This window comes from Aphelocoma coerulescens, chromosome 2 (genome assembly GCF_041296385.1).
Source record: "Aphelocoma coerulescens isolate FSJ_1873_10779 chromosome 2, UR_Acoe_1.0, whole genome shotgun sequence".
Classification (NCBI taxonomy): domain Eukaryota; kingdom Metazoa; phylum Chordata; class Aves; order Passeriformes; family Corvidae; genus Aphelocoma; species Aphelocoma coerulescens.
In genome coordinates, this window is record NC_091015.1 from 7,421,632 (window position 1) to 7,444,568 (window position 22,937).

The 22,937-nt window shown below is 40.9% G+C and overlaps 1 protein-coding gene across 4 annotated transcripts in view; it reads left to right on the plus strand.

Annotated features, from left to right (window-relative positions):
- The window catches only part of DPP6 (dipeptidyl peptidase like 6), a 543,541-nt gene that overhangs the window by 350,412 nt on the left and 170,192 nt on the right, over positions 1-22,937 (plus strand). Inside the window, exon 1 of one of the 4 annotated variants that reach the window (XM_069006389.1) lies at positions 12,896-12,974. The exons of the other annotated variants lie outside the window; for them this stretch is intronic. Within the exon in view, the coding sequence (XP_068862490.1) occupies positions 12,906-12,974 (69 nt within the window). The 5' untranslated portion in view covers positions 12,896-12,905. Of the gene's footprint in view, positions 1-12,895; positions 12,975-22,937 lie in introns of those variants that run through there. 4 annotated transcript variants of the gene reach the window in all.

A 22,937-nucleotide genomic window follows, 5' to 3' on the forward strand; every position in this document is an offset into this window, starting at 1 on the left:
GCTTAGCAGTCTCTGACATTGTATAGCCTCACCTGCCTCATATGGCTGGGGAATAGGCTTGCAGAAACAGCTCTGTCTGGGATTTAGGGACTGCTTTTGTACTTAGAGAAGGTACAGTCAGCATCCCTGGAAGTGTTCAAAAAATGGGTAGACGTGGTACTTCACCACATGGTTTAGTTGGCACAGTGGTATTTGGTCAAAGGTTGGACTTGATGATCTTAAAGATCTTTTCCAACCTTGATGATTCAATGATTCTAAAAGTCTTTCTAGTTATTCCAGAGATTCATCTGTCTGCCTTTATTCTAGGTCCCATGCTGTCTGCATTATGTCCTGTAGCTTGAATTTTCATGGGCCAGCACATAATTTGAATATCGAGGGAATTATGATGAAACCATCTGAAAGCATTTGTTCCTTTATGAATGTAAAAAGCAGTGAAAATAAAGTCCTTTCTTTAGTAATAAAATCTTATGCTTGTGGCCATATGGCTGATTTTCCTGCCCATCTCCTACCTGGCTGCCAGGGCCACTGGTGCCTATTGATATTGTAGGGACCATTCTGTGCTTTTCAGATGTTTCCACAGATCTTTTGATGTGCAATTCTAAACTTGTCTGTATCAAAATATCTGCTGATATTCTAGTAACAGGGGCTTCTGCTTCATCCTTTTGAGGCTGGTTTCTGGGCATCCCCAAATGATGTTGCTTCTTTTAGGGAATTTTAATTACATGAGATTAGGGCCTCAGACATTTTTAATGCGTGTAGAGTAGATAGAATTTTGGCTTTTGGTCAGTTTTGGTGAGTATCTGGGGAAGAAGAGCAGCCCAGGCATGTCTGAATGGGAGCCCCAGGGTGATATGTGATATGTGGGACACAACCAGGGCTAGCCCGGGCTGGGGGAAGGCATATTCTCCTCCTGAGAAAGAGGCAGAGGCAACACAAAGTCTTGCAATTTATTCGTTGAAGCTTTGCATGCAACTGACCTCCACTTAAGCATTTTGTACTATATAAATATTTCAACTGAGCCATGAATCAAGATTAATGCATTAGGTGACTACCAAATCATTAGCAGTGCAGGATGTAATAAAGTTGATGCTGAGGTTTTATTGAACAGGGCGTGTTGGTCATTAAGGTAAAGTAATGGTGGTGTGTAAATGTGAGAGCAGAAGCAAATTCCCTCTGGGTGTCTCATCTCAAACAGGTAGTAATGGTAGGAATGGCAAGTAGCAAGGCAGGAAGTCAGGCATTATTTAAATCTCTGTAGTGACTGAATTCTGATTAAGAGATTTGCTGCATCTCTTCTCACAAGGAAGATGATGCCAAACCTTATTTTCTGTTAGGCCTCAAAACCATAATTTGGTTAGTGCTAGGAGAGCTGACTTGTCAGAGTCAAAACCAAACACTGGAAAGAACACAGAGCTGGGGAGCAAGACAAAACTCAGGATTTGCAGCATATACACAAATTTCTAGTCTTCTCTTTTTTTTGGTAGTAACAGAATGTAACAGTCAATGAAACATTTATAATTTATTGTCAAAACAGACTTTTAGAAAACAAATAGGAAAAACCCCAGTATCTATTAATTCTTTTTATGCTTGAAATTTCCCTAGTTTCAATGATCATCATCCACTTCATTCATTCATTTTGTTTGTGCCCCTGAGTTTGTGCTATAAATGAGATAAAAAAAAAAACAAACTTGCAAAGAATTACTTGGCTAAGAGCTGAGAAGTTCACTATGTTGGCATTTACCTTTGTGTGCATTCCTGTGAATTCCAATGATGAGAACACCAGCCTGTTTGACAAATGCAGCCAGGATTTGGATTCAAGCAGGAATTCGTGCCCTTGCCCCCGTGTCCTCACGGGCAGGGCTGGCACTGCGGTCCCATCTCTTGGTGGGCTGGGGTTGGTCACCCACAGACCAGAGAGATGGAATGACCTCCACTGACACCTGTTATCTCTGCTGTCAGCAGCTTCCTCCCCACTCCCTTGCTGAAACTGAGGCTTTCTGTGACTTTTAGGCCATCACTATTGATTTCATAACTCTTTTGAGCTCCTGATGGTTTGTTTTTTTTTTTTACTCTTTGCAAATTAATAACTTGAGATATTTGTGCTGATTTTCCTGCTTATTTCCATTGTAGTCTTGTTCAATCTTGTGTGTTTGTATCTCAGATAGGAACTTTACCCCTCCTACTCTCCTGGTTTCTGAACAAAATGCTGCTTTTATTATCTTTGCTTCCCCTTTAGCATTTAATTCATCACTGGCATTTCTTATCCCCTAATACCGTTGTATTTCAGGGATCCATTCAAATGATGGATCCATCCTAACAATACCAACACACCCCTGGCTGCAGTGATTCTCTAGCCAGGATGGGAGCTTTCTTTCTTTGATATTTTTTTTCCTTTTTCATTTAAAAACAAATTTTGAAGATTTAAGATTTTGATCTGCTCCTTGCTAGGGAAAGCATTTTTTGTTCATCAGTTTCTCATCCCCAACATTCTTCTTGAAATATCATCAACCCTCTTCTTCAGATTGTTTCCTTCTTTGCAGTCTGGAGCCTTTATAAATACAGTAATTACAGGTAGAATGCCAACATAACATTTTTCAATGGCCACATTCTGCAAACCAGAATTATACAGGTTTCAGGGGAAAAAAAAAAAAAGTCCATGGTCACTTTAGAAACTGATAGACAGGATTAAAGTGCTTAAGTGAAGCATTTACCTTTATGGAAATGTGTGTTTTAGCTGATGCTTTTGCCCTGTCTTTTGTAATGCATTGTCCTTAGCTGAAGTGAACATATTTTTGCATTGCTTATTTTTGTGAGCAGTAACTAACTTGTGATTTAAATGATCAATTTATAACTCTCTGAGGTTGCTACCTTATTTTATGGTGATTTATTTTTGTGTAGAATGTACTTTTACAGCAAGTGACATTTCAAGAGCGTATTGCAGTCTCTGGAGTCCTTGAACTATTTCCAAGCAGTGAGCCTGCTGAGGTTTAAGCCAGTTTGGAAATCTGTCTGTTGGGTTGATGGATTATAGTCCATGTAGTGAGCACTCAGCCTCCACAAGGTTCATGGCATCTTCACCTTTAAGTATCTAATTTATGTAGAAATGCCAATAAATTATTTAGAAGGGCATGCTTGCTGATATCAGCAGTTCTGGAGCAACTAAAAATGGTGTGACTTTGAAAAGCGTTGGAAATGTTGGCAGGTCTTCAACAATTCTTTATAGGTTCCAGGTATTAAATATTTTGGAAGGAAAAAAAAAGCTGGTTTTTAGTCTTTTCCCCAAGATTTTCCTGTCCGTTCTTTAGGAATTTATCAGATTGTTCTTGGAGTAAAGTTCACATTGATTCTGGAAAAGAATTCATCCCAGAAACGTGTGAGAGTGAAATTTCAATAAAATAGAAATATAAAAGAGCTTCTTCCTTACTTCCTGGCTCGTTAAGGATTTGTTCCTGAACTTGAAGGAACCTCACATCTCTACTAATAAACTTCATATAAGTACATGTACAGGGGCCAGGCAAGGATCCAGGTTAGCACAACATGTAGAGCAGCTGATGATGTAGAAATTTGCCCTGAAAGCCCAGGTAATCCTTCTGGAGAACTGCAAATGTTGACTCTTCAGGTTAAATACCTAAATCTGTCTGAAGGTGTCTATCGAAACAGCAGTGTTTTTACAAGTGCTGAGCACCTAAGTTCTTCACTAAATCAACAGGAATTTGAAAATCACCTTGTAAACACAATCTGACAAAATTAACATTTATTAATGTACAGGCTTTAGAAGAGAGAGCAAAACCCAGTTGTGCCACCTCTGAACTTGGGGTTTGTAAGATACCACCAGTCAGAGGACCATTTGCAATTCTCTCCTTCCCCCAAAACTTATTCTTTGCCCCCCACACTGAGATATTCCTGAAAGCACAAAAAACAAGCAAAGGTAGTAAGTGAAAATTAGCTTTACTAATTTTTATTTGATTGTAAATGCTAATTGTCATTGCACTGCCATGTTAGATTAATAAAAGGCAGGTGTTGTTGGACTTCTCCCCCCATTGGGTGTCTGTTCAGAACCAGGGCTTCTTCCTCCTGTATCTCTCTAAAGGTCAGGGCATTACTTGGCCACCTATTCTAAAAAGAAACATACATGTGTCGAAGGTGATTTTCCTTTTACTATTTTATTTAATATTTATAGCAAATAAGCAGCCACTGAAAACTGGACTTAGATTTTAACTTCATGCACAAATGAGAAAACAAGTTGTACTGCAGATAATATTTTACAGGAATATGACACAGAATATGGATTTTCTTTAATCCTGAAATTCACAGGAGTAGTGGTGCAGCTTTGTCCTTAGCTGGGATCTGTTTATCTAAAGCTTTAATGACTCATTTTTTTAAAATTTTTTTCTTGCAAAGCCTAATTGAATTTTGCAAGCAGGATTAGATCTTTAAACTCTGAGGCACTGATGGGAATGATTATGGAAGACCAAACTAAAGCAGTTGTCTGTTATTCGCAGTGACAGCACAGCAAGCTCCTTTCTAAGGGTGTCATATGCAAACAGCTGCTAACTTAGCATGGATCTGGCTCAGGACTTTCCAGCAATTTGGAAAGCTCGTGGGTTTTCACCTGAAAGAGTAATGTGGGACACAGAGTGTAGTTTTTGTACGTGAACACACACATTGCTAGGGAGGGGAGCAACGGGAGGTAGTGCACAGACTTTGGTGCTGTGCTGATCACTACCACCTTCTGCATCCCTGTGTTAGCTCATTGCCTGTTTCAAAGGAGATATCCATCACATGTGTGCAAGGATCTTATTTTAACCAGTAAACATATGGTGAGCATAGCTGCTTTTTGCTGTGGCCAGAACACTGAATTTTTAGGTGTGAATCTGCTGCAGGGCATTGCCTTGGGGCAGGATGAGGTAGCAGAAGACAGAGCCTCCTGAAATAGATCCTAATTCACATGAATTTGGTTCCTATTAACAAATTAACTCTTTGACATTGTGGAAATATGTAGAGGTAGGGGGAGATTCCAAAAGCCCTTTCTTTTGCACAGGGTTGGTAGAATCACGTTAAAATTTTCAGAAAATGCCGTGGGTTTTGTCTGCTGGCTGTGTCAGAGGTATACTAATGATGCTAAAACATTTCAGGTTGTCAGCAATGACTTGCTTAACAGGGGCTTTAGGGTCAACATTGCCTCTTCTAATTAAGCCCTTTACAAGTAGTGTCAGGACAATTTCTAACACAGTCAGGTCATAGTTTTGATGGAAACATTTAGTGTCCACTGCCAAGACTGAAGAGAATTTGAAAATCTGGTTATTAAGCAGAGCGATAGTCACTAGTGGTAAATTCTCTTTTATTTGTGGTGGGTACATGAGCATGTCTAATGCCTGCATCTCACTCTCCCAAGGCAATGCCAACCCAAGCATCACCATCTTCTCCGGAAGCTGCAGCAAATTCTGGTAATTGCTAATTTATCCAATTATCCCATTACCTCACTGGGAGGCTGGCTGTATTTAGAGGAGTCTGTAAAGGAATGAATAATGTGAGGAGGAATAATAACTGAGAAGGGAGTAAAGAAGTGATGTTAGTATAGGAAATATCCTTTTTGAATAGGTACTTTTCTATTGTGGTCAGTTATGGTCATTACATTTTATTCCCACATATGTTTCTTGGCTGCTGCAGGAATGCTTTTACTTTTGCATTTATTTTCAAGCATTTTGCAAATTATTTGATGCGTGCTGGGCTTTCCTTTTTTAGCTCTCCCTGGAAACATTCCTCAAAGCCAAGGAAGGACCTGTCTGTCTTTCTCAGGGACTATATCTCTGGTAGCTGCTTTGATGAGTAAGGAACTGTCTGTCTGAGAGTAGTTGGCATTCATGGAGGGGGAAAGACAACTTAGAGCTACAAACTAAAATAAAACTAATGGTTGTATCCTATAATGTATTACAGCATCATCCAGAAGAGCCTTGCTAGTCAAACTGAACGAGCTGCCTCTTGAGATGCTTAGTCCTCTCTGAGCACTACCAATCTAAACAGAGGCAGCAATAGAGGATGTCATATGTTATTCTCCCTGAATACATTTAAGAAGGGTGTAGGTATATGAAACTACAGTTATATAACTTGCTTCTGAAAGGAGAAAAATGCAGTATGAAAAGCGATGTAAAGGGCAGTAAAGGGTTAAGATGGAAGTACAAAATCTATATTTCCAGTTTAGTTTTTAATCCCTATCAAGTCCATCAGAGAAGTGAAAAAGGAGTAAGAGCAATTGATATGGAAGTATTTTTTCTAAATATGTTAATGTCTTTATTGTGAAGTAGCACCTGCTACTGCATCGAAGGTTATTAGATTGTGTGTGCATGAAGCAATACCCATAGAAGAATTTAGATGAATAACCCATAATAAATCATACATTACAAGTGCATGCAGTTAATATCAAGATTAATTATGTAGTGACTTGTAAGTCATTATATCATAGATATCAATGTTGAGGTTTAATTTTTCTCTAAAAACTGATGAATTCTGATGTAGCTCTTTAACTATTTATAAGTCCCTTTGAGATGCAGGCTTAAGCAAGGCAAGGAAAACATACCATTGTGTCATTGGTTTGCTTCTGTAATGGAGTAGTTAAACCTGCTGCATCAATCATATAGGAATTTAACTGGAGTTTTTGTTTTCTGTACCAACCTTGTAAACACCTTATCGTGTTTTTCTTCTGAAGTTTGTGGTAGCACCTTGTTTTTCTCATTTTTACACTCCTGATAATCTTCTCTTGTGATGGTTATATTGTGGCATCATTTTTATCTGATTTATTAAAATTATTAAAGAGCAGGAAAACACAGGATACATTCTGCCATGTTGATTAAGTTTTATGAGCTCTTTTAATATATTGTGCCAAATATAATTTATATTCTTGAGCCATTAGCGTGTTGTGTTAGGTTTGAGAGGCCAGGTTTTGGTAATGGGGGGGCTACAGGGGTGGCTTCTGTTAGAAGCTGCTGGAAGCTTCCCCTGTGCCCAGAAGAGCCAATGCCAGGCAGCTCCAGGATGGACCCACTGCTGGACAAGTGTCTTCCTGTACTGCTGGGGGGAGGAGGTAGAGCTTGGGAGGGAGAGAGGGGAGAGGGAAGGTGTTTCTAAGATTTATTTTGCTTCTCATTATCCTGCTCTGATTTTACTGGTAATGAATTCAGTTGGTATCCCCACGCTGAGTCTGTTTTGACCGTGATGGTGTTTGGTGAATGACCTCTCCTGATCCATGTCTCAACTCATGAACCCTTTGTTACCTTTTCTCTCCCCTGCCCAACTGTGGAGGGCAGTGATAGAGAGAGACTTTGGTGTGTACCTGGCATCCAACCAGGGTCAACCCACCACACGTGTGAAACACCACAATAATTTATCTCCCTTCCCAATTAAGGGCCAGATCAACTTTTGAGACAGACACCCATGAGCTGGGCTTAGCTCCCCACACTGTGCACAGAGAGGGCTGGGAGCTGCAGGGAGGTGGTGCAGGATTTCATGCACAGGGCAGACATCTCCCTACCAGGGAAAGGATATCCCTGTTTAGAAACCTGTGTTGGATCTTGGGTCTTTTACTGCAGAGCAAGTGTTTATGTTGGGAAGTCATACACCAAAATGTCTGGGAAGTGCTGAAATACTCCTGTCTGCATCCCACTGAAGTACATGGGGCACAACCCTAAATGGTTACAGAAAGGTATCCTATTAAGTGCTTTTCATGAATTCATGTACAGATGAGCCTGTGGGCACGTGTGGCCACAGGAAACCACTGCCCCTTTCGGGCAATATTTTCTCTGTAGATGTAGGAGAGCATCCTATGAGAAAGGAGACAGGAAAACCATTGTACAGTATCATGCATTTACTGACACCAGCATTTCTTTATTTGTACCAAAAAGATTTAGTAAAATAACAAACAGTGATTTTAGGAGCAGCCCACAGTGTACAGTGTTAAATTTGTATTTGGATGAAGAAACCAAAAGTACTCTGAGGCACACTGTACAGTTACTTGATGAAAAATTGACTGACAAGCAAAGCCTAATCATGACTGAGCCACATTTTGATTTTTCTGGAAGTTACCTATTTTCTATTCCTTTGCTTAATTGCCCACATTTCCCTTAATATATATATATTTTTTTAAAAAAATTGCCTACATGCCCAAATGGCTGACACGTGCAGTTTGGAGCCACACACATCCTCCCCATACACCACACGCCATCCCTCTGAGCTCAGAGCTTAACTGGTGTGCAAAGGGTGATGAGTGCCATCTGGACTGAGGTAAATGTCATCCCTCATGGACATGGGAAGCATTTTCCAGAGGCTGATTCCAAGTGTGCTCCCCATTAGCAGGCAGGCCAAGCATCCCCACCTCTTGCTGACCCTGTGCCGCCCACGGCAGCGTTCTCTGCCAAATCAGGCTCTGTGAAAGATGCTCAGGCAGTTTGCTGTGACTGCTACAATCATCCCAGCAGCAGCAGAGGGAAATGGGATTCTTCTTCCCTCTGCAACAAACATTTCAATAATTTTAAGTGAAAGCAGCAAGCTGGAACTATGTGTGGTGTCCATTCACGCAGGATAACAGGAGTTAATAAAATACACTGGGATTACCTCTACCTGTGCAGAGCAGCAAATAACAGACAGCACACCCAGTGGTGCTCTCCAAGCCAAGTTCAAATGCTCCTGTCTTGACAAGGTGGTGGAAACAGCTGATTAGATGTTACCTCCTGCTCCTCTTACTTGAAATTCTGCCCTTACATTCCCCCTTGCTGGTCACACCACAGATGTGCTGCCTGTGGGCACGGATGCAAACCAGCTGCAGCTTGGGAATGTATTTTGTTACCTGGCACAGCTTCAGAGAGGGCGTTGCTGGCAAGGGAGAGCTGAGCAGGCAGCAGGTGAGCTCTGGCCTGTCCTGCTGAGCAGAAATAAGGGGAGCTTCACCCTTCTCTGTGCCCTGTCCCCCAAAGCTCTTGTGTGTTCGGCTCAACTTCAAGGCTGCTCCCCTACCTCAAAGCTATAGTGGGAGATCGGTTTCTTTTGCTGTATGTGAGCAAAGGAAGGTGGTTTTTAAATGATACTCAAATGGAGAAGTGCTTAGGCACTGGGCATCAATCTTCACAGATGTTTGGGAGCCTTGCCTGCAGAGAAACCGAGGGCAATCAAGAACCAAAATGACTTTTAAAAACCTAACCCTGCTTTTGATGCAATTGCTCAAATATCTTGCATAGATGACCTCATAAACCCTCCATGTTTCCCAAAATCTCTGTTCTGAGAGTGAGGGTATTCCATCTTCTCATACTATGGAAGGGAAAACTATTGGCAAAACAGTGGCAGGAAAAGCTACAAACCAGTGAGGAAATAGGAAGATGCAGATTTGGGATCAGCATCACTACTGAGGGAGGTTGACGAGTTGTCCATTACTGGATCAAAAATTGGATCCATACCATGGTTTCCACCCTGCATGGTTCCCTCCTACCATGGAGTGACCAACTGGTGGGAGAGGGATTAGTTCAAAATCAGAAAAATTAACTAGTACAAGCATGAAGTAGTCTGTAAAAATTAAACTTTTTCCAACCATTTCTCTCATTTGGTCGTTCCACATATTTTTTTTATGCAGCAGGTGCATTTTCTGGTTTAGGAATTTTAATTCTTAATATAAGGTTTAATGTAAGTGAACACTTAGTTGTGTTGTATTTCAGAGATATGTGAAATGTGGATGCTATGGAATGTAGGAGGCTCTTGTGTAGTCCATGCTGAGCATGAACCCAAGCATAGAATTTTCATAGACTTGTCTTTTGAGATTTTCTGAGTTCAGAATTCTTGTTGTTAAAGGATCAGGACTATATCAAGATGTCTTTCATTCCCATGGGAGATGATGACTTCCTGTCTGGATGGCAAATGTTCTCATTTCCTTTGAAAAGTTTCAGGACAAATGTTAAGCACCTCCTGTAATTTCACAAAGACATTTGATAGAAGCCTCCAGCTATTTTTTTCTGTCTGTGCTGAGCATTTTTTGTTGTTCTAGAAGCTGATGGCAAGGTACAGGCTGTAGCACAGGGGCTCATTAGGGCCTTGGAAGATTGATTATTTTGCACTCCACGGCTTCAGCCTGTGAAGGGGATGTGCTGTGCAGTGGTGGAACTCGCACTCAGAGCACCTCCTCACGTGGCACCTGCAGCTGGACTTGGAATTGCTGGAATTGTGTCACCAGACCCCAGGGAAAAAAAAGTAGAACTGGGCTTATTCCCTGCAAAGGAATTTTTTAAAATGTATTTTTTACAGAAGCACAACAGAAGCAAACAGCTTCCAACTCTTTGTCCTATTACCCAGGAGAGGTTATTCTCTCTCACAGGAGGGGAAAAAAAATACTAAAATCATGAGTAAATGGTGACGAAGCCATTAAACAAAATGGAAATTAAGGGGAAAGTGGGAATGAGATGCTGTTGATGTGAATTTTAAGAGTCCTTCACAAAGGGTTATGTAAGAGAATGAACTAGATTCTGATTATGTTTTTGAATTCATTCCAATAAAATGAGAAGAAAAGTACAATCCTAGGTCTGTAGTGCCCCATTAGTTTGCTGTGAGTTTTCCTGTACATAATATGACTTTTTCATTTTACATTATAAGGCAGTATTTTAAAAGGAAAAATACTGTACACAAAAAAGCAATGCTTCTTCTTTGCTATTCCAATAACCTAGCTGGGCACTAAGGCACAGTCTTAACATATTTCTTATTAAAAAGGAGAGGTCCTAAAGCTTTTTTTTTCTCCTCCATCCTACTACTAAAAAGTAAATGAAAGCTTTGCAGTCATTGTCACAAGCTCTAAATTATCTTGCTGGGATCCCAGGACCATGTGGCTGCACTGACTGCCCCAGCCCCTCTCCCAGCTCCCAGACAGGTCCATGTTCCAAACACAGCTCAGCTCAAGGTGCCCTTGTGGGCTTTGGGAGGTGCAAGGCAGATACATGACACCAACAACCACCACGCTGTCAGCAGCACAAACAGGGATGGGGTGAGCTTTCAGATTTAGAATATGGTTTGGGTTGGGAGGGACCTTAAAGACCATCTTGTTCCAAATCCCTTCCCATGGGCAGGGACACCTTCCACTAGGCCAAGTTACTCAGAGCCCCATCCAGCCTGGTCTCAAACACCTCCAGGAACTTGGAGTACACAACCTCTAAGGGCCCTTTTATTCCCTGTGAACCCAAAGAAGCCCATGGCAAAAAAGAAAGAAAATGGGGAAGAAATAATAAAAAGAAGCCACTGGCTTTTACTTCAATTCCTCTGATTCTTTTTAACTTCTGATCAGACATATTTCAATTATTACTCACAAGTCATAGACCCTGACCATATGGAGAAGGAATTAGGTGAGATGATGAAACTTCTGCCTTCTCCACTGGTCCTACCTGGTGGGGAGGGGACTGCAGCTATTGACTTGTGAGCTGTCCTTCAGAGGAGCCAAAGCCCAGCTCCACTCAGTGTATGGAAGAACAGTTTATTTCCTATTTCAAAGGAGATAAAAAATAATGAGTGAAAAAGAGCTGACTTCTCATACAAAGCTAAGTGTGTGTAAAGGATGAGTCTCTGCTTTTCCATGACAAGACATGGAGAGAAAAAAGTTGTGTCTTTATATATATATATATACACACATATATACTTCACTGCAATAGCATTATAAAGCAGTGAATGAATCTGTGCAAGCCAAGACGTTTCTTTGATCCTCTCTCCCTCACACACCTTGTCCAAATTAATTTAACAAAAATGACTGCAATTTTTTTAGTATCATGGCTTTCTTCCTTGTCTGTGTTCAATTTTTAGGTGAAATGGTGGCTTTAACCTTGCAGTTCATCTTGGCAACCAAGAGTACCACTTGACACTCCCTTCACTGATAGATCAAACCAGCTATAAGAGTAGGGAATAAATGGTCCATAGCAACCTCATCAGACATAAAAGACCACAGTTATATATAGTCATATAGTCTTGCCATTATTTACCAACAGATGAAGAATTTCTGGGAGTAGAGGTAGAGAATCCCATGGTACTGTGAAGACACAGGCAGGGAAGTGTGGATCCTCAACATGGGGGATGCTCCAGGGGTCAAATGAGCAAAACAGCTGTGGCCTCTGTTTCTCAAGGCATCCATCATTTGGAAATGAATGAAGATCAAATAACTGAGATTCTTTACACTGACCATTATCTGCTCTCTACAGGGGGAGCTTTCAGTGGTGGAAAGCTGTTGAATGCACAGGGGGAATGATGCAGGTATTTATGCCAATGCAATGGAAGGAAAATAATGCAGCTGATCTATCCTGAGTAGCCCATATGATCTGTCTGTTCCTTCACCGTGCTGTGGTGTCTTTTGGCAACCAGCACAGTGGCTGCCAAAAGATAAGAGCACAGATCAGTTGTGTCATGTTCTCTCTTCATTCCAGTGACTCAGAATATGCCATCAAATCTTGCACTCCTAAGTGCCACCTTTCAGTTCCTGAATTTCGTGGCAGCAAATGTCACTTGAGAAAAGCACATGGGCTATGATGGGTGATAATTTCAGGAAACATGGTGTGGAGCTGTGTCACTTCAAAGACTTGTTCTGATTGTGGCTTTGAGTGTGAATGTCACTGTACTGCTCAGTGTCCTCTCCGGGTAGGGAAGACACCCTGTGTATTGTGAAGGGGAGAGGAGTCCACAGTTTGCAAATCAGATGATGGGGAGTGGAGAGCCTGTGGCAGTGCCATGAAGTTATGGGAACTGCTTTGGATCTCTTGAAAATGTAGGATTTCAGCTGGTGTTTGCTCTTCTGCCAGTTAAAATTAGGGGAAATCTGAAAACTGTTTCAGACAGGTGCCATGAGTCCAGAGAAGCTTCATGCCTTCAGCTGCAGCAAGGCCAATGTCAGGTCTTGCTGAATGGGAAGTCTGGAGTTCAGAAGCCAAACCCTGCTTTTTCTGAGATTACAGGAGTGTGTGCAAGAGGAGGTAAAGGGGTCACAGTCTGGTGAACGTGAGGAGAGCTGACAAATGTGTTTCCTAAGCAAAATGACTTTATATTGCATTACAGAAAATGTTGTGCTTTGCAGGCTGGTAGGAGGGAGAGTCCTGCTTTTAATTATGATTCAACATTATCTTTCACTGATAATTGCCTTTTTGTAATCAAAGGAGGTAAAAATTAAATGTATGTTGCTGATTTTTTTTTGTGTGCACCAATGAGAAACACAATCATAATGTAGTTTTAGATTAAATTCTTTTGTTCCTTTTGTTAATTTGAGTTTGATGGCTTTCTCTGGTGCCAGAGCATAATTTACAGCAGAGAAAATTCCCTTAAATTGATTTTTAAAAATGCATTCATATACACTACATTAACCTTTTCATTCCCTTATGGTGTGTGTCAAAGAAAAATGATCCCTGTAACTCTGCTTATTGGAGAGATACATCTGTGAAGTACATTAATTGGTAGAGTTCCCATTCTGCCCTGAATAGATTTTTCACATGGTAAATGAATTCCTGGCTGTGCTAATGCTCATCTATCTTTAAAAATACCAGTATTCCAGCCCTTGTCATTTACTTTCTCACTGTTCCATGTCTGATCACTTCTGAACTCTTTTATTAGTTGTGGAGGAGTTTTATCTTTTAACCTAGATCAGGTGAAGAGAGGCACAGAGGCAAAGGTCCTCAGGACTAATCTTGTGCTTGAATCCCAGTGAAGCCACAGGGATTTAAGGACCTGAGCAGCTCTGAGGACACTGGCACGTGCATGGTGCAATGTGCTGTTGGCAGCCCCACATCAGAGGGCTCAGACTGGTGCCTGGTAGGGAGATCTCTACTGGAAGGTTCAGTGCAGCATCACAAGTTTAGGATGTCTTTAAGCCTTGCAAAAGGAGTGAGAAGGAAAGGGATATATGAAGACAGAGGATCTTTTTAAGGTGTGTTATGATCACAAATAGATCCAAAACTGTGCTGAGCTCTGTAGGGAAATGTGACCATAGCTTTGCCTGCTGGGTCTGATAAAGCCCTCAATTTCAGAAGCCAAACCCTGCTTCTTGTGAGAATAACAGGCTGGTGAGGTGTGGAGAAGAAACTTCTTTCTTGGATGCTTTTTTCCTTACCAGCTTTGGAGCATTTTTCCATGGGATGCAGTGAACCTGTCACACATAAGTTGTTGAGTCTGCATGAGTGATTTTTCTCTTTTCAAATCCTACAGCATGTTTATTTCAATATTATGTCCCTACATTTATGGATAAATCACCTGCATGACTCAGGAGAAGAGGTGTTTTTGTCACTGCTCCTGAGATGGTAACATGAATTGTTCAGGGAGATTAAAAATCATCAGGAAAGCAGTGGCTTTACTGCTGGTGGCCCTGGTGGCAAGGGACCCTTGTGAAATAGATCTTCTAAGAGAAAAAAAAATGCAATTTCTATCTCAATCAGTTTTGCTTCTTTTTCTTTTTAATTATTTTTTGAGTGGGAATGTGGATATTTCCATTTCCCTCTGTAATTCGCTTACTGAGTCTCAGAATTGTATTGAATTAAGGATAATTCTTTCAAATGAAAAATGAGCAAGAAAAGTGTTCTTTATATACAAGGAGTCACGCTCCTGTGGTGTTGTGCCACAGTTAACACAACCCAGTATGGAAAATTTGGCATCTTGCTTTCCTGAGGAAAAATGACTTAATGTTTGTTGGTTCTGTTTGCTGTCAACCAGGAAGTTCTGAAAATTAAAATAAATGACTTTGCAAAGCCTTGTACTGTGCTGTGAGAACCCTAGCAAAAACAGAAATCAATTAAAACAGACCAAGCATAAGACTCATAAACCTTTGGAGACCTTGGAGTGGCTTTTCCTGACAGCAGCATCGGTGCTGAGCCAGCTGCTGGGATTTCATGCCAAGAACCCGAGCACCCTTCAAAGAACTGTAATGCTTCCAACCACAGTTGTCCTCAGATAGTGCTGGAGAAGGGCCTGGGGGAATTCAGTCTTTTTTTAAAAAAACAGCTTCATGAACATCAAATCAGGATATCCATGAAGTGGTTTCTGGTTCAAGAATATCTGAGAAATACCCAAGCAAATACCATTGGGAGAAGTAAGATGTCTCCCAGCTACTGAGGACAGTCTCACAGCCTGTGGACTTTGCCTCTTGCCTCATCATCCCAGTGATGCCCATGGATGTCAGCACAGGTTGCTGCTAGCCAGAAAGAAATAGTCAGCATTATAAAACATATAAAAAACATCTGTTCTTTCACTGTTGTGTCCCCCTCCCTTTACTTCTGTGTGAGTAAAATGGGGACTCAAGCAAATGATTTTCCTTAAGTGTAAGAATTACACAAATGGGGGAGAGTTGGGGATTAATGCTAAGATTTTGAATTTGGGATCCTGATGAAGTTTAGGGCTGCATTTCTATGATGAAATACCCTGGAGGGGTGCAGGGGACCAAACATAGGTGACCACTGGTGTGGTTTGTCAGTGTGCTCCCAGGTGTGGTTTTGGCCCATTGTAGCAGGACTGTCACAGGAGTGCTGCAGAAAATGTTGGTGTATGGAGTGGGCCAGGGCCTGTTGTAGTGTAGTGAGGTTGTGCTGCACTCCAGTATCAGAGAGTTTGGCTTTTGGGTGAGAGGAGTGCTCAGCCAGTCACCCTTGGGACAAGAGAACATATTTGTTTACTGTTTTTTATTTACTTGTGAAACCAGGAATGCAAGTTTCAGTAGATGAGATGAAGGGGACAGAGATGAAGCAAAAACTCTTGGCTGTACTGACTGGGGAGAAGGCCACTTAGCTGGGAGAGAAGAGCCTCCATACTGGATCCCACTCCCACAGCTTCTAATGTCTTTTTGTCTAACAGAATTGTATAAAATGCAGGCCTACACTTACACTTTCTTTTTCCATTGTTCAACTTAGTTAAAAATTTATCAGAGAAGAATATTCTTTCCATAATTTTATTTAAAGTCTTGGCTACATACTGCAACATTAGAGACCTACATATCAAAAATTACTTGTTCCTAGAAACAACAGAAAATTAGGATTCCCTTAAAGGTAAAATTATAAGTATAACCTTCATATAAATATTTGTACAATGATGAATAATGCAATTGCATTGTCTTTGAAACATCCATACATCAAACATTTTGTCTTTTTCAAAACTGTAAATGACTGGTGCTTGAAAATAAGCTGTGTAAAATCCATTTCCACCCTCCCCCCCGCCGCTGTACATATGGATTTCATATTCCTCTTCCCACTGTCTCTGCACCACAGTGACCTCAAACCTTGGCTGTCCTCATAGCTCTCCCTCACATTGCTCCCAAGCAAGTTATTTAGGAATTAAACCTTGTCTGCCTCATTTTTTCCTTCCTGTACCATTTATAAAAAAATTATTTGTAAACTAAATTGAAAAAAAAAATGCCTAGGAATTAATAAAATATAATATTGAACCGTATTTTTAATGCTGTCTTTCTACCTAGGGGAATTAAACACCTCACTATTTCTCTTATCACAAATTCTTTCTTGGTGTTCAGAGTCATAGATTGAATGATGTTTTCTTTTTTTACTGAAATACAGTTTCACTAAAAATCCGAATTGCCTTTTTACAATGTAAGGAGGTTGGCATTTTTTTGGAATTAGGGGAGAAAACAAAGCTGAGAGGTTGTTTTGCCAATCTCTCAAATCTTTCAGAAAAGTTTCTTTACCCCTTTCTTGAGACCCTAATTCTTTAAGAAGTAGAGTGGGGAGATGCAATCTTGGCATGCCTTGGCAACACCACTCTTTGCAGATGCTTTCTGCATGGGTATGAGCTGTTTCAGGGCTCATGCATGTGTGTTGTGGCTCAGTTTGGAAGGAGCCAGGCTGTCAGAGCATTGTAGTGGAAAAACTGGAGCTTGGCAACTGCTGTGGTGTAGAGGGGTCCTGGGATCAGTGATATGATCTGTGGCATTTGGACTTGCCAAGCATTTTCATGGATTTGGTGAACACACAGACTCCTCTGGAATAAAACCCTAAGCATCAAACCAAGTTTTACTGGTGCCATGGCAGATATTTCACTCTAGGAGATGATTTGCTTCTGTTTTAGCGGATGAATGTGTGTGCTTATATCAAACACTGAAATAAAATCAAAGAAATGCTGTTGATTTTATGGGCTCTGTCAGTAGTGTGAATGGATCTTTAATTATGACTTGAATTACAGTAGCAGCTAAGGGCCCTGAGAGGATTCACAGTCCCACCATGCCAGGTGCTATAAAAACCATCTGTGTTACAGCACCAGAATCGACCTAACTAATGGGGGGAAAGTGAAAGGATTAATAAAATGACATTAAGTCAAGGCCAACACAGTTCTTGGCTAAAGAGATCTGTAGTCACATATGTCCTGTGCCATACACAGGTATTGCCATCTCCTTTCTTCTGGCCATGGTCAGAGGCTGGCCCTGCCTCTGGCTGGAACCACTCAGAGTGCAACAGGTCCAGATGGTGTTTGCAGCATGAATTTTGTCACCTTGAGAACAGGCTTCTGGCAGAATTTCAGAGTCCCCGTTCCAAGGTTCTAATTTATTTTGGAAGTTCCATGGAGTCGCTCTGACCCTAAGCACTAGGAATAATTTGGGGATGTTTCAAATAGCAGTGGTGCTTATTTACAGATGCTGTAAGGGCATAGGAGGGTGTTGCAGCGTGGCTACTCTCCTTGGGTATGAAAGTCATGTGAAATGCCAGTTCAAAACACAGAGATGCTAAATTAATCTTTTAGTGCTGCAAGGTCTGGAGGTGATCCAAAACCATTTCATCATAATGCCTATAAAAATGATGGGAAGTTATTAAATATCCATTTCTGCAATCCAGAACATCTAGGAATTCCAGATATTACTATATTTAAATCATTTTATGGATTTATTTTTCTTTTAACTCAGAGGCAGCACTGGGTTTCATTTGCAGCTGACAGACTCTCTTGGCTCCAGTGGAGCCAATGATCTGTGTCAGTCAATGCTAGCTGAGGATCTGGTGCCTTCTGCTCTTAAACTATGGAAGACTTGTCGTCTGTTAAAGCTACACTTAGGTGTGGGATGCAGATGGCATTCATTCTCTCTTATTGACTTTGTAATAGAAACAAGTGAGGCCGCAAGCTCTACCACAGCATAAAACATGCAGGGTTTAATTTTATGGGGAGCTGAGTGTTACAGGTACAATCTTTCCCTCACTCACTCTCAAACACACCATTAGTGCCCAGCCTCTGAGCATTTGCACTCTGCAGATAATGGTGGGAGGAGATGGAGCCAAGCAGAATGGCTTTAGGGCATTCATAAAAGAGCCTCCCAGAAATGCAGGGCTGGAGAGCGTTCTGCATTCTGTGCAGGGTAAAAGATTTGTCTCACAGTGCTGGGGAGTGGGCAGCAAAGATGTTCACTGTTACTAAGTCATTGCTCCCTATTAGTAAAAGCATCAACAGAAGATGAAGAAAAACATAACATAGTTGTCTTTCATCACCACAACAGGCAGATGGTTTTATCCCTCTTATTTCTGTTGGGGTTTTGCAGGAAAGCCCACGTACCTGCCATTCCTCGTTTGTAAAAACAGAGCAAGGTTTTATTCCTCTCACTCTGAAGTGTCACCTTTAGCATCTGAACAACTGAGTTTACTGTAGCCTCAGGCTCAGGCTCTGTGTCTATCTGGAAACTGATTGTTATTCAGCATCACACTCCAGCTGGAGCACAGCTCAGGGTGGTCTGCAGCAGCAGAGGGGAGGGAGGCAAGTAGGGAGGAGAGGGAAAGGAAAGAAAATAAATAAAATATCCCCAAGCAAAAGTAACTCAGCTTGACTTCAAAGGTGAGAATGATGCAGTTACATGCTTATTATTGTTCATCTGTGTTATGATGCTTCCTAAATTCTCTAGTGGCTGAGGTTTCCTCTGTGCCAAGCAGGGTATCAGAAGTGATTCCTTCCCGTGAAGAACCTCCATCCTAGGCTTAAGGCAGAGGAGCAGTGGAGGATCCAGGCAGGAGGACTGTGTTGAGACAGCAATGCAGTATCAATCAGCAGAATAACCAGGATTCTCAGTGAGCTCCTGCTGTAATCACTGTAACTCATCTAGTTTGCTGCCATTATCATTGCAATTAGTGTTTCTTTTTTGCAACATAAGGTTGATAATCTAATAACTGTATGAGTTACCCACTCCTCAGCTCATTTGTTGTACTATTCAGCAGGTGTAATCTGCTGCAGTTTTGTATTATAAAGAACTAATTAGCAGCAAGATTATTTTTCCCCTGAACTTCACAGGATTTTTTGTCTTGGACAACAGTGTTCCTATACTATTTTATTCTGTGCCATGTTCAGGACTTGGTGAGCTGAGTTGTAAGAGACACCCCACTCACCCACATTTCATCAGACAGAAGTCCTAATTCAGAATTAGGCAGCATGAATGAAAGGTAAAATACTCATTTTTCAATTAACAAAGTTAACAAGCTTGTTAGAACAATTTTTATTTGCTGTGTTTATAAGTGTTGTATTTAAGGCCAAAATTTGGAAATAAATCAAAAAGAAGCAAGAAACAGAGCTTGCAAGAGTAGCAAGTATGGAAACTACAAAATTACTGCTATAAATCCCCATCCTGCCACCTCTGAAGCAAACAAAACCTCTTGCACCTGCTTTTATTTCATACCATTAATTTCTAGGATTTTCTTTCATCTTTTGCTTCAGATTTACACCAGTGTAACTGGGTCCAGAGCTCAGTCTCCATGGCCCAGTGTCACCTGCTTCTGCAGGGAACGTCTAAATACAGCACCTGTGTCTGGAATGTATATATTTCATAGAACACACCTAGGATTTATTGGTACTGCACAAAAGTGGCAGCTCTGTGTTGACAAAGACTAAGAGGCCCACCATGACTATCTCACTACTGATACTTCAAAGATTTTGGTCCAGGATGTATAAGTTTTTATTAAATAATAACTACACTTGATGAGTGATGTCTGTATTGTCCTCCAGCCATACAGAACATGGTTATTTAAAAAGGAAAAAAGAAGTTGTGCTTGATGAGTTGTTTTAAGAAGCTATTATATTATTGTAATATGACCACTGTGCTGGCAGGATTTTGGCAGGTTTCAAATAAACATGCCAGAAATAATTTTGTTGACAGCATCTTGGATTGGAGCGCATCCAGCCTTCATCCATAACATGTCAGCACAGTGATTCTTTCCCAGGCAGGAAAATATGTCACTGTAGATCTGTATTTTAGAATCTTAAAATACTGTAGATGTCTAGATTAATGGCTCCAAAATCAACTTCATAGGTGGGTAGTGACGTTTTTCAATCACAAATGAAGATGTAAGAGATAGCATTTGCAGTTTTTAATATGCAGCATCAATGAAGTGTGCTTATGTAAAAACCTGTGGAAACATCTGCTTTACTTTCCAAATCCAAAATCAATTTAGTTTTTGTGTAATGGGAAGAAGGAGGTAAAAAAAAAAAAAAAAAACATCAAAGGCAAAGAAGGAGAAAACCAGGCTGAAGGGTTTTACCTTGCTTGCCCAGGTTGTGGAGATGTTGTGTTAGTGCCTCATGTGAGGCAGAGAGGAGGTGGCTCCTACTGATGAGTGACTTTAATGTTTTCTTTCGTGTTCCCTTCATCAGAACAGAAACCATATGTGCTTGGTTTATTTCCCTTTGTGTCATATGCTCAAATTTCAGTATGAAACCCAAATTTGGTATCTTTAGGATTAATACAAAGGGCATCTGCTTGCTGGTGGGTTTAGATCTCCATGTTTATCCCTGCAATCTGGGTCTATCAGGAACAGGCAAATTCCAGCTTTGTGCCATGTGCTGGAAATGCACCCTTTGGGCTGCCACTTCAAGATCATTTATGTGCCTGAATCAGTACCTGCCTAGGGCTGAATTAAGCACCTTCCTGGCTTCAGTCCCAAGCACAGAGCTTCCCTGAGCAGTGTGAACGGGCAGCTGATGCCTGCTGGTGGGAAATGCCAGTGAAGGGTTGGCAGGGGGTATCACAGGCTGGTGAGGCTGTAATGCCCTGGAGGTAAAGGCTGGTCACACTGACACAGCAACATCCCTCTGGAATTAACAGAAATACAGACAGGGATAACCTGAGGTGGCAGTGCTATCCTGAGTATGGTGTGATGTGTCTGCAGTTTTGCTGTGAGCGATTCTATCAAAAGAGACTTCAAATGACTGAGAACAAAAGAGCAGCTTTCCAAACCTGTGCTGAATAAAGCTGTTTGTCTTTCTTTGAAAAGTCATTTATCTCTCCTTTCTTTTTACCAGGGGAAACTTCCTGATGGAATTTTGAAAAGAAAGTGAAAATGTTCTTTTCTACTTCCTTGCAGTGTATTAAACCCCAATATTTTGCTTATGAATAGTGTTCCTCCTCTTGATACACGAGAAATTCACAGTCTTTTTTTTTGTTGAGATTTTGCTCAAATATTGATTGAATGCCTGGAGAATTAATGGGATTGACTTGATAATGGATTCAGTGCAAGTACAGATGTCTTGAAAGCTCAAGTACGTGTGTGTATTTCTATCACACAGGACTCATGGATGGGGAAATCACACTTAATGCAAGGTTTTATTAATCTTTTGAACTATGTCTGGATTTGTAGATGTTATTCAAGTCCATGATCTAGTTTCTTCTTCAATTTTAAAACTTCTGACCATTTGTGGTGAGAGTGTTGTTAGATTATTTTCAGGACTGTGACTGTTGCTGTCAGTTCTGTAACACTCTCAGTATTTCACCCCTGTCCCAAGACACTGTGAGGGCTTGGATGAGTTTCTCAGCAGCTTCTCCTCTGTTCTCCTGTTTCTCTCTAGATCCCCCTGCACCCTGATGTGAAAGAAAGAACATTTCTGCCACTTATGAAGAAGCCCTGCATTCTTTCCCTGGCTCATTTATCAGTTTGTTTCTCTAGGAAAGCCACAGACTTTCATTTGTGCCTTTTTGCATCACCTGAAAAATGGAGACCATAACAGTTTCCTAAAACTGGTGTTAGAAGACTAAATTGATTAACATTTGTATTCATAATTAGTGTAAAGAATCTGTAGAAATGGGAGTATTTATTCTGATTGTTGCCAAAATTGCATTTCTCAAAGCTCCTGACCCACTTTTCAAATTTTTCTCCAGTAACAATAGTAAACTATGAATTTGTTCCTTCTAATTATTTTTCACTTCAAATAGAAAGCCAAATGCAAGGGGGAGACAGGGAGGGGAAGGTGTGCTCACCTCTACCCCTCTTTGCCAGAAGGGAGAGCAACCTTGTGGCTTTTCCAGAACTAGAATAAATAATGGAGTGCATCAGGTGTTTAATGCCTCAAACTTGGTTTTCTTTGTAGTGGCTACATCCCAAACATATGGAAAGAGAGTCTAGACATTAACTTTTTCTGTAAAATGCATTCTAGGGAAAGGTTGAAAAATATTTCCCAGCATCTTCTGAAAACAAAACTCTGAGGTTTGCCTGACTTGCCTGTTCCAGTCTTTTTGCCGTGTACAAGAAACAGAAGTGAAACAAACTCTGAATAACAGAAGAACTTAGTCTACTAGAAAGTTTTTTATTTCCATAAAAAATTTAAAATGAAAAAAATTAGTCTTTTAAAGAAGAACAAGCAGCTCTGTTTTAGACACACTATCCCTCATAATAAAGGAAATGAGGCAAAAATCCTAAATGGATGAGTTTTACAAGGAGGAGGAGCATCCAGAGTTGTTCTAGCTGTGAGACCAGATCACTTGACCGAATTCAGCCTCCCAGAAATATTTCATAATACTTCATACCATTCCTGGGGGTGCTTCAATGCCTGCACGAAATCCCATATAATGCAAAATGCTAAGAGGAATCCAGCAAAACACATGAAAGTGCAATAAATGTTTAAGATCTTGTGAATGCGAGCACAGCACTTCATAAAACCCTCAGTGCTGAGAGCAGGGGTGCTGTACACATCACAGGCAGAACATATGGTGCAACCAC